The sequence below is a fragment of the Oncorhynchus mykiss genome, chromosome 23 (assembly GCF_057628025.1).
Source record: "Oncorhynchus mykiss isolate SJ-2025 chromosome 23, ASM5762802v1, whole genome shotgun sequence".
NCBI classification, from domain to species: Eukaryota; Metazoa; Chordata; class Actinopteri; order Salmoniformes; family Salmonidae; genus Oncorhynchus; species Oncorhynchus mykiss.
This window is the reverse complement of record NC_143044.1, coordinates 10881494-10893820: the sequence shown is the minus strand read 5'-3', so window position 1 is coordinate 10893820 and position 12327 is coordinate 10881494. Positions and strand designations below refer to the sequence as shown.

The 12327-nt window shown below is 44.2% G+C and overlaps 1 protein-coding gene across 50 annotated transcripts in view; it reads right to left on the bottom strand.

Annotated features, from left to right (window-relative positions):
* The window catches only part of LOC110502424 (dual E2 ubiquitin-conjugating enzyme/E3 ubiquitin-protein ligase BIRC6), a 141982-nt gene that overhangs the window by 24308 nt on the left and 105347 nt on the right, over positions 1-12327 (bottom strand). For 39 of the 50 annotated variants that reach the window (XM_090216829.1, XM_036959768.2, XM_036959774.2 and 36 more), the window contains one exon: positions 687-924. In XM_090216829.1, coding sequence (XP_090072955.1) covers positions 687-924 — 238 coding nt within the window. The remainder of the gene's footprint in view (positions 1-686; positions 925-12327) is intronic. The other 11 variants (XM_090216833.1, XM_036959775.2, XM_036959783.2 and 8 more) reach the window with 1 other exon arrangement.

The following is a 12327-nucleotide window of genomic DNA, read 5'->3' as shown; positions in this document are numbered from 1 at the left end:
TCTCCCAGGGTGGATTGGCTATTCTGCTGTACATTTGAAAAAAACTGTCATGGGTCCTGGCATGTTTGTTGGTGGGACATTCAAGAGGGAGGGGCTGTGCCTTCTGAAAATAACACCCAGCTGGAACATTAAATTCATAACATGCCACCAGGGAGGAGACATGCATGTCTGTGGGAATCGTACATGCGCTGGAACGGTTTGATACGTCTCCACGGCTAACCACGCATGGCTCACATCCTTTAAATATTGACTCCTCGGATGGGATCCCACGGAATACTGAGGATTCCGCGCACTGAGCGGATGTGTGTAGCTAGCGTAGAGGCTAGGAAGAGGTTAAGAGTGCCTCGGCTCCTCTGAAGTGTCCTGCTACGGTCTTTGCGTAAAGCTCAGCACTGGGCTGAATGGTGGGGGGAGATATATGGGAGGGGGTTAAGGATCCTTTACACAAACTGTTAATTGTGCTGCTGAAGCAGAATAACATGGACTTCCTGCACACTTTGGGGCTGTGATTAATAATGGATGCTCACAGGCCCACTACTGCTGATGACTCACGGTCTAGAGACCAGTGAGGAGGCTGGCCCAGGATCGAACCCCCTTGAAAAGCTAATGCGCGGCAGAAACCATCAATTTACATTGATTACATGGGCAGTGAGGCTTTATTCTTTGCTTGTGTTGTATGTTCTTACTCTGTCCGTTTAAGTCCCCACCTGAGGCGGTTAGTGTAGGTGTCCACGCAGGTCTTCATCTTGGCCAGCAGCATGCCCACAGACGTCTGTCCCTCGGAGCTTCCCTCCTCCTCTTCCTCCTGGCTGGAGTCTCCTGACAGAGGCAGCAGCAGGGGCACCAGGGCCGTGGAGGTGGAGATGGCCCTCAGCAGCTCCAGTAGCGCCCGGTACAGGGGCACGTGGCGAGCCATGTCAAGCACTGAGGAGAGAAGAGAACACAGGAACCAGGGCGTTAAGGAGGAAGGTAAACTCAGACTGGAGAGTGCATAAGCGAGAGCCAAGAGAAACATGGTAATAGGGTTGTTTTTGGAATCAATCCCAATGAAAACATGGACAAAGACAAGACACCCATAATTCCGACACCTCTCCTGCGATCAAACTACGCATCGCTGTAAAAAGGAAATCCAAATTGGGCTGGCACATCTGAAGACACACACAAATCGAAATTGGCTTCCAAGACACCAGTTTAGAATTCAATATAGGAGTACATGAGAGAACATAACAAGAGTATCCGTGACATGGTCTTGAGTCAACCTGTGTGTGTGTGACGGGATAGATGGGGGCAGGTCGGAGAACTCCAGATTGCACTTGGAGAAAGGAGAGGAGCAGCATGACTAGAGATGGATTGTAGTGAGCAGAAAGCTAGTGAAAATGGATATTAAATATGATTAGAGTTCCAGGAATGGACAAATGACATGCACGCACTAGGAACAGCCCTCAGGCGGCCAAAACCAAAGTCCAGAACTCAATTTAAACTGCTCACAAACAAAAATGTGAGCCCGACTTCTGTCCAATACCAACTCACGTCCCTGAACGCAACTCAAAAACAGCTCTGTGTTCCAGGCCCTGAAATGAAGCCGAGCCAGCTAGTCAGGAGGGCAGTCACCAATGGAAGCTACTCTAAAAGGAAAGCCTGGGGCCGAGCAACCCCCTCACTTACGTTCCCAGATACATGATTGAATCAAATAATGAATCTCAGGGTGTCATTTTCTAGAATGTAGGACGAGTCAGAGTGTGATAGATTGGAAAATCCACAGCTGTGCTGTGGTCCAAGGAAAAGGGGGAGTGCGGGAGAGAGAAAGAGGTGGAGACATATTAGATTTGCGGGGAGGGAATAATCCTGACGTGGCTGTGACAGGAGCAGGCCCAGCTGTTTGTCCTGCAGCTTCTTCATTGTGATGGGATTCCATACAGTATAGGTCTGACAGTTCCCACTTCATACCCATAATGGAAGTTTAAATAACACTGAGTTGTGGTGGCGAGCCTGCTGAGCTAGGCCCCTGCATTCCCTTGTGAGCGGCTTGCGCGAGACAGAGGGCAGGTGCACTCGGCGACCCACAAACCCCATTAAAAATCTAACCTGGTTCCACGTGGTTGTGCTGTGAGAAAGGCCCTGGCCTGGGACAGCGTGACACCGAGTTAAAAGGATGTGCTAGGTTTCTTTGTGTGTGGTTGGTTGTGTTCCTAGTTGGTGGGGGAAATAAAAAGACGACCCAGACATAATCCCTTGGTGAAAGGAGAGGATTTTTAGGATGTATTCAAAACGGGTCTGACTTGGAGAAGCACAAAGGCAATTTGATGGATTAGAACAAATCTAGCAGAGAGCACCGAGGAAGCAACCCTGTCCTCACTCCTTTTTCTGATGATGTACTCCCGTTTATTTAGCCACATTGTTTACCAAGCTGTCTGAAAAGCATAAAAATCACTTATTGTGGCCTATATCCCTTAGATGTGTTTTAAGCAGTCCATGGACAGTCATACTCCTGCTGAACCAAGATCGTGTCCATCATTGTCAGAGGCATATCCGGTCTGTGAGTGGAAAGAGATTTGCGGTGACGGCACAGACATTTCCATTCGCGTATGTGCGCGTACACGTGTGTCACTGTCGACCTGAGCGCAACGGTGTGCTCAAATGGAGCAGGACGGCCCTACACTTTTGCACCCAGTCTGCTTTACATTTATATTGGAATTCCCGGCCCCAACGTCCCTTTCCCAGATTTTTAACATTGACCTCTCGTCACTTTAATCTGCTCCTCAATCCTCTCTAGTATGTGGGCAGCACCCAGAGCAGAGACCAAATCCCCACGCTACTGATTCCAATTACCGCTAGGCTCCGGTCAACTGGTATGATTGATGTGGGAGATGTCACTATTATCCTTATGTCTAATGTCCCCAGTGTTGAGCGAGTGTGTGTTGCTTTAAACTCCTCCTCCATGTCTCTCCCTCCCCCCCATTCTCCTCGTACTCTCATGGTCAAGTACATCCCTTGTTCGTCATCATTTAACTTGGACTAGAACCAACAAAATAGCCTTCTCTGCGCAAGGAAAGAAGATGGACTGAGAATCTAATAATACATTAAGACTCTTTTTTCCCCCCAAAGGGTGATAAAACAAGGTTAGGAAATCTAACGACAGCAGTAATGCTGCAGAGACAAACATGGGTCTGATATGACCTTCGTTCCTTTAAGGCAAACCATAATTCTGTTCATCAGATTAAAATAAAGGACACAAAAAGTCACAATAGGAGGGGCACCTCCCCAGACTTTAAATTGGCAATAAAAAAAGGTTATCCGTGATACTCCAACAGACGAACAGAAAAGGAGCTACAATGTACTGGACATCCATCTTGACCACAGCTGGCTGGGGGGGGGGGGGCCTTGTCCACATTTTATACGTTACAGCCTTATTCAAAAAAAAAAAGACAAATAATAATTATTCCCTAAATCTACACACAATACCCCATAATAACAAAGCAAAAACAGGCTTAGACATTTTTGCAAATGTATTAAAAATAAAATACTGAAATATGTAAATGTGATAGGTTTTCAGACTCTTTACTCAGTACTTTGGAGCAGGCTTTCATCAAGGAGCTCTGTACTTCACTTTGTTCATCTTTCCCTTGATCCTGACTAGTCTCCCAGTCCCTGCCACTGAAAAACATCCCCACAGCATACTACCACTACCATGCCTCATCGTAGGGATGTGCCAGGTTTCCTCCAGATGTGACGCAAATCTTGTTTCTCATGGTATGGGAGTACTTTGTGCACCTTTTGGCAAACTCTAAGCGGGCTGTCATGTGCCTTTTACTGAGGAGTGTCTTCTGTCTGGCCACTCCACCATAAAAGCCTGATTGGTGGAGTGTTGCAGAATTGGTTGTTTTTTCCACAGAGGAACTCCGGAGCGCTGTCAGAGTGCCCATCGGGTTCTTGGTTACCTCCCTGACCAAGGTCCTTCTCCCCCGATTGCTCAATTTGGCTGGGCGGCCAGCTCTTGGAAGAGACTTGGTGGTTCCAATCTTCATACATTTAAGATTAATGGAGGCCACTGTGTTCTTGGGACCTTCAATGCTGCAGAAATTATTTGGTACCTTTCCCCAGATCTGTACCTTGACAGAATCCAGTCTTGGAGGTCTATGGACAATTCCTTCAACCTCATGTCTTGGTTTTTGCTCTGACATGCACTGTCAACTGTGGGGCCTTATATAGACAGGTGTGTTCCTTCCCAAATCATGTCCAATCAATTGAATTTACCACTGGTGGACTCCAATCAAGTTGTAGAAATATCGAAGATAACCAATAGAAACAGGACGCACCTGAGCTCAATTTCGAGTCTCTTAGCAAAGGGTCTGAATAGATATGTAAATAAGGTTTGTTTTTTACATTTTGAATACATTTACAAAAAAATGTAAACCTGTTTTCGCTTTGTCATTATGGGGCATTGCGTGTAGATTGAGGGAAAAAAATATTTCATACATTTTAGAATAAAAATGTGGAAAAGTAAAGGGGTTTGAGTACATTCCCAATGCACTGCTTAGCTAGGTGCTTCATACTAAAAACAATCTGAGCAAGCACGTGAGACGCAGGCAGGCGCGGGAGACGCAGGCAGGCGCGGGAGACGCAGGCAGGCGCGGGAGACGCAGGCAGGCGCAGGCAGGCGGGGGAGACGCAGGCAGGCGGGGGAGACGCAGGCAGGCGGGGGAGACGCAGGCAGGCGGGGGAGACGCAGGCAGGCGGGGGAGACGCAGGCAGGCGGGGGAGACGCAGGCAGGCGGGGGAGACGCAGGCAGGCGGGGGAGACGCAGGCAGGCGGGGGAGACGCAGGCAGGCGGGGGAGACGCAGGCAGGCGGGGGAGACGCAGGCAGGCGGGGGAGACGCAGGCAGGCGGGGGAGACGCAGGCAGGCGGGGGAGACGCAGGCAGGCGGGGGAGACGCAGGCAGGCGGGGGAGACGCAGGCAGGCGGGGGAGACGCAGGCAGGCGGGGGAGACGCAGGCAGGCGGGGGAGACGCAGGCAGGCGCGGGAGACGCAGGCAGACACTCTTTGCATATTGTATTTTAAAAACAAGGCCAAACGCTAACATCTTAAATAGTCTTACAATGGATTTTTGTGGTTTAGGGGAAACTTGAGACCGTGGCTATGCTACAGTTTAACAAAAGGCTAGGAAGGTCGGTGACACAAACCAGTCAAAATACTAAACACATTTATCTTCGCACTGTGGCTTGGTTCAAGTTTAATTGGCTTCTCGACAGGGCGCACAACTGCTTCTGACACACGAGAGAAGATGGGGAATCGCCTTGGATTTATCCACGGCACTTCTCATCGACGCTGGAAGAGCATGGCACTGGCTCGCAGCGGCAACCACCACACGTTGATATTCATCACAACATTCCTCAGTCTATTTGGGCATCTGTGAGAAAAACAATCCCCAGAACATCAATAGCCTGTCACCCAATATAAAGCCCTTGCAGGAAATAGGGCTAACTAACCTGATAGGAATATGACTAGAAAAAGGGACAAGTGAGAGGAAGGTGTGCAAACCAAATGCAAATTGGGTTTGTTCCACCAATTGGGTGCCTTTTGAGAAGTGTAACTTGGTGGGGGGGGGGGGGGGACGTTTTATTTCAACAAATGTTAACATTGTCATAAAGAGCACGTTCAACTCAATAAAACACACTCTTCCCCATCTCAAGATGTTAAATAAGTGAAATAAAGTGCCTATTAAGGACCAAATAAAGTAACAGGGTTGGCGACGTCATCTTATATCAGCCATAAATCCTTTGGTGACAGGGGGAACGGAAGCTTGAGGTGTGCAACAGGGCGGGGCAATTGAATGCAAGCTTCACAAAAAAAATGTAATGTTAAAAAATGTCTAGCCTGTCTGACGTGTAATATTCGACACCGCTTACTTTATCACAAAACACCAGAAAATGTCGAAAGAGTAGAACCAGCTGAGCTCACCTGCTTTTACACTAGGATTTGAGTATTACATGTGCAATGTGTTTAAAATAAATAATTAAACGGAAAAATGAATAGTTTCACCATATTGAAACAAGAGTTCAGCTCACGTAAAAAGGTTGACTTGAAAATGTGGAACAGGTTTTTTTTCTTCCTTAAAATGAATCACTAATAACATGCAATAAATGATCTTCATAAATAACGGTCAAAGCAACAAAATAACTAAGGTTTGATAATGACAGCGAAACTTGGAGAAAAGTTGGATTGAAGTGGGTTAAAACACTTCCTAGAAGTCAGAGGATGCACAGAGGGACATGTCAGATTTATTGAATTTTCCATGTCGTCTATATTAAAAAGGGCACTTCATTTAATATAAACAGGCTTTTAAAATTCTATATTTGTACACAATTTCCACTTAAAGGGGCTCATTTTAGGGAACAACCCAATTCATTAAAGAGAATGAGATCAAAACATTAAAATGTGGCAGTGGAGCCGTCCTAATAAGTGCCAAGACATGATGGCCTGAAATGTCTCTTGGCTGCAACAACGCATAAACAATTCAGAGACGACATCCAAAAAGCCACAAGGCAAGGGGAAGGCATCTCATATACTCTATTCGCAACTTTACTTAGAAATCACATAAAGTGGAGCAGGTTGAAATATTACATCAAGCTAAGTGTGATGCTGAAATACGACACTCCAGAGTTGAGAACCAGTCGAGGGTTAGCTGCATACATAATGCATGTGCAACAAGCATTGAAAGTATAAAGCCTTTGCTAGTCCTCAAATCAAAAGTACAAGCATTAAGAACAGAGTGCCCCCTGAGCACCCCAGCCATGTTATCTAGGCCTAAACTGTTATTATTGTCAATGTAACTACACACCAGCCATTTGTTTTTATGACTCATTTTGGTAGGGAGACGTTGCGGGCAATTCGCATCACTCCGCTAACGGGAAGCACAGAAAATGAGACCCCAGAGCATACATGTCTACCTTGTTGTGATTAAAGTCATAATTCAACATCTATCATGGTCCAAAACACACCAACACAGTCATGAAGAGGGCACCACAACACCTCTTACCCCTCAGGAGGCTGAAAAGATTTGGCATGGGCCCTCAGATCCTCAAAAAGTTATACAGCTGCACCATGGAGAGCACCTTGACTGGTTGCCATCCAGGAGCTCTATACCAGGCGGTGTCAGAAGAAGGCCCTAAAAATTGTCTAAGACTCCAGACACCCAAGTCATAGACTAGGGGTACCGATGCACCAAGTCTGGAACCAACAGGTCCCTAAACAGCTTCTCCACACAAGCCATAAGACAGAGTTAGTTGAATAGTTAACCAAATAGATACCCGGACTACCTGCATTGACCCTTTATGCACTAACTTTGACTCATCACATATGTTGCTGGTACTGTTTATTATGCGACTTTATTCCTAGTTATATGTGCAGTGCCGTCAGAAAGTATTCACACCCCTCGACTTTATCCACATTTAGTTGTGTAACAGTCTGAATTTAAAATGGATTAAATTGAGATTGTCACTGGTCTACTACACACAATACCCCATAATGTCAAAGTGGAATTATGTTTTTATTGTATTTTTGTTTTTACAAATGAAAAGCTGAAATGTCTTGAGTCAATAAGTATTCAACCGCTTTGTTATGGCAAGTCTACATAAGTTCAGCAGTTCACTTTTGCTTAAAAAGTTAGTGTGAGCAATAGTGGTTTTTAATGACAACCTCATCTAAAGGAGGGAAACCATTCAGGGTTTTCACCACAAGGCCAAAGGTGACTTTAAAACAGTCCTAGTTTAATGGCTGTGATAGGAGAAAATCGAGGATGGAACAACATTGTAGTTACTCCACAATACTAAATTGACAGAGTGAAATGGAAGCCTGTACAGAATACAAATTGTCCAATACATGTAGTCTGTTCACAACAAGGCACTAAAGTAAACTGCAAAAACAAATGTGGCAAAGCAATTAACTGTTTGTCCTGAATACAAAGTGTTACGTTTTGGGCAAATACAATACAACACATTAATGAGTACCACTCTTCATATTTTCAAGCATAGTGGTTGGTGGCTGGATCATGTTATGGATCTGCTTGTAATCGTTAACTGGGGTGTTTTTCCAGGATAAAAAAATAAATGGAGCACAGGCAAAATCCTAGAGGAAAACCTGGTTCAGTCTGCTGTCTACCAGACACTGGGAGATGAATTCAGCAGGACAATCGACACTTGAGTTGCTTACCAAGAGGACAGTGACTTAAATCTGCATTAGAATCTATGGCAAGACCAGAAAATGGTTGTCTAGCAATGATCAACAACCAAACAGAGCTTGAATAATTTTGAAAATAATAATAAATAATATATATATATTTTTTTTTTAAAGGTAAATGCTGCACAATCCAGTTGTGGAAAGCTCTTGGAGGCTTCCCAGAAAGACAGCTGTAATCGGCGTGTGATGACACTGCTCTGGATGAAGTTCATGGTTGGGATTGTACACTATACCGTCCAGATGTCAATCTCAACATAAAAAACAAATGAAATTATCAAATTGATTGTTTGACATTTATAAAATTGCATAGCGAATATGGCAATATGAATACTGTGCTCGTTATGTTTTTCGCATGAGTTATACAATAAGAAATAAAATGGTAATGATTCATCTCCAAGTGGCCATTGATTTAGCATAATTGAACACGTCACAAGTAGTGTCACTCCATCTAGTGGAAGGGGAAAGAAAACGGGTTAGGATTCAGCAGCGGGCTGCATAATCTGTTTGTATATCCAATCACAGCGCAGCGACATGTTTTCAGGCCAACCTTTGGCTAAAGCGTTGCCCCTGTGGTGTCAGGTTTGAAATGAGATGAGAAACCAAAGGAAATGAGAGAGAGCTCAAACAAGAGGCCTGTGCTTCTGGGAAGGAGGGAGGAAGGGAAAAGGGAGGGATGAGAGAGCGCGACGCTGCCGTGTGTACTTGACAAATTAGTGTTCATAGAACTACCAGATAAGAGTGCCATCGGCGGCGACTCCTCTCCTACCACCGACGCTTTTGGCAGCTTCAATACAAGAACAAGACTCTACCTTGCCCCTTTTCTCCTGTTCCCAGTCTCCTGCTCCTCCAATAGCAGCACAGTAAAATGTGTAATAGACAGGATCCTGTGTTTTGCGCAATCATGTGACAGAAATATTTTATCCTGTATTTTAAACCATATTCAGAAATGAGAATTGCACCAAAAAAAATTCAAGCTATGGTCTCCATTTATAGCTGGGAAGGGACCTCTACTGTTTCTACAAGACCAGCGGAGTATGATTTCTGTTTCAACTTGTTATTGTTTGTTGATATCAACTTTGTTGATAACTAATGAGGGAAAATGTACTTGTTACAACTGTGATACGTGGTCTCACCTAGCTATCTTAAGATAACTGCGCCAATTTTAAGTCGCTCTGGATAAGAGTGTCTGCTAAATGACTAAAATAAAAATGATACTCCTGAACCATCTGACAACAAAAGGTGACAGTTTGATGAAAAAGGTTCAAATCCAGGTATGTCACATGACTGTGCAAAACAGGGCCCGAGATCGAGGCTAGCCAAGCAGTACTATGCACATGGAGGTAAGTGGGAATAAGAGCAGCGAGAGTGGGAGAGGCGCCACGGTAGCCTGGTTGCTCCTTCTGCGGGTCCCCAGAGGTGGCAGTGAGTGACAGCCTGGCACAGGGCACAATGTCCAGCCAGCGTTGTTAATCCACAATTGGGGGTTAGGCTCAGGTAGTGGTAGGAAAACTGTAGTAAACAAATAAGAACGTGGCAAAAGGGGAATGGGAAGGAGGTCAATGCCTATAGCGGAAATTGCTTATTCGAAATATGTTGCAGAGGATAAAAAAATGGAATCGGCAAGGTTTATGCTACACACTCCTTTGCAGGGAATACCTGGTCGGTCTCTGCGATTAAATGGAGTCATGTGAATAGAAGTAAATAGGCTGGCCCTGTCATTATGTTACTAAGCCAGTGGGCTCCCTGCACGTTTCCATTCCCAGTTCATCATGGGAGTAAACAGCAGGTGACAGAGGTCAATAAAGCAATAACAGATAAGGTCCCACCACTAACACAGAGCAGCATGGTAGATAGTTCTGGGGAATTACCCAACCATTTGGTTCTTTTTTGGGTGTTTTAAAAAACAAAATTGACTTCACATGTTCAATTATTTGAATTCCATTTCCTTTGTTTTTTCTGAGAGCACAATGGAGTTTCTCTATAGAGATATATCAGATCAAGCCCGAACTGTGGGACGTATACTGAACAAAAATAAAAGCAACAATTTCAATTTTGCTGAGTTACAGTTGACACAAGGAAATCAGTCAATTGAAATAAATAGATTAGCCCTAATCTATGGATTTCACATGACTGGGCAGGGGCTCCGCCAGGGGTGGGCATAGGTCTACCCACTTGGGAGCCAAAACTAGGTCCAGCCAATCAGAAAGAGTTTCTCCCCACAAGAGGGCTTTATTACAGACAGAAATACTCCTCCGTGACAATCCTGCAGGCGAAGAAGCCTGATGTGGAGGTCCTGGGCTGGTGTGGTTACACGTGGCTTGCAGTTGTGAGGCCAGTTGGACATACTGCCAAATTCTCTAAAACGACATTGGAGGTGGTTTATGGTTGAGAAATTAACATTCAATTCTCTGGGAACAGCTCTGGTGGACATTCCTGCAGTCAGCATGCCAATTGCACACTCCCTCAAAACTTGGGACATCTGTGACATTGCGTTGTGTGAGATAATGGCCAATTTTAGAGTGGCCTTTTATTGTTCCCTAGCACAAGGTGCACCTGTGTAATGAGCATGCTGTTTAAATCAGCTTCTTGATATGCCACACCTGTCAGGTCGATGGATTATATTGACAAAAGGAGAAATGATCACTAACAGGGATACAAACAAAAGTGTGCACAAAATTTGAGAGAAATTAAAATCTTTGCGCATATAAAACCTTTCTGGGATCTTTTATTTCAGCTCATGAAACATGCGACCAACACTTTACATGTTTCATTTATACTTTGTTCAGTGTAGTAAGGAGTTACCAAAATAACAATATCCAACATAGTGCAGAAAAAGCGGTAATTAACTACAATGACCATAATCCATTGCTCGCCTACACAGGATAGAGCGCAGGCTGCATCGTGAGGTATCTCTGCCTGAAAATACATGATCTAAGTGATTGGTCTTCAGCAGTCATAAAAGTATGCCTTATTTACTTTGACAAACTACTAAAATAGTGATTTGTCAGACAGCAGCTTTATAGAAATGAGGTGACTTGGAATGAAATAAAGTAATCAAATATGATTCATGATTCCATGTGTTATGTTATAGTTGTCTTCACTATTATTCTACAATGTAGAAAACAGTACAAATAAAGAAACCCTGGAAAGAGTAGGTGTCTAAACCTTTGACTGATACTTTGTATGCAAAAAAAAACACAAAAAAAAAACACTTGTACATGTCTGAAATAGGACAAATTTAAGCACCCACTTAATTAGCATTATACAGTACATACCAGGGACAATCAACATTTGGGATGGTGGATCAATTTAAGAGACAAATTCCATGGAGATATAGCCATAATCAAGTTAAATTGCGTGAGCTTTTGTTTGTTCCTTATCAAGCACAAATTCTGAACCGTAAAATGCCTCTCCAGTCCTCTTGAGAAGACATCGTTTCTCTGAATGCTACAAAACACCAGGGATCTTAATCATTTTGCCAAAGTTGTAATATGACTCTGATTGGAGTCATTTAAAAAAAGATGGGCTGCCTGGAGGCTGCCTCTGTAGTACTCGCCCTGCTGATAATTGCCCTGGTCTGTAATTTCCCAGCATTAGAGTGATTGGTATGTGTGGATCCTAATGATCAGAGAGGAGTTCATCCACTCAGCCCAGTTGGAGGTAATTCTCTCATGGAATGTCTGAGCGCTTCCTTGCAAAGCCAGAAAGCCAGGGCTGAAGAGCTTTCTACAATTGCCTTGAAAGTGGATACTGGTCGATAAGTGTTCACATGAACGGTCAACTCAGGGGCCGTGTCCAAATACCCATACTGGCTGTAGACCGTTTGAGTACACACACAAAAAATAGTTTTAAAGTATGCACATTCTCGAAAGTCTATTATGCTGTAAATGCCATACTAATTTTGGCTTTTCATCTAGCAGAATTCACTGCACAATTTTCTGGAATTTTATAGCCACAATAAATTGGAAGAGAGGGGCTGTGAGTTTTGATAGATAGATCTCTTCAAGTAAACAACTAAACTTGGCTGTATGATTGCCATAGGCTGAGAGACATCCTATGACCATTAATTCCCTTAAGAATTTACATTG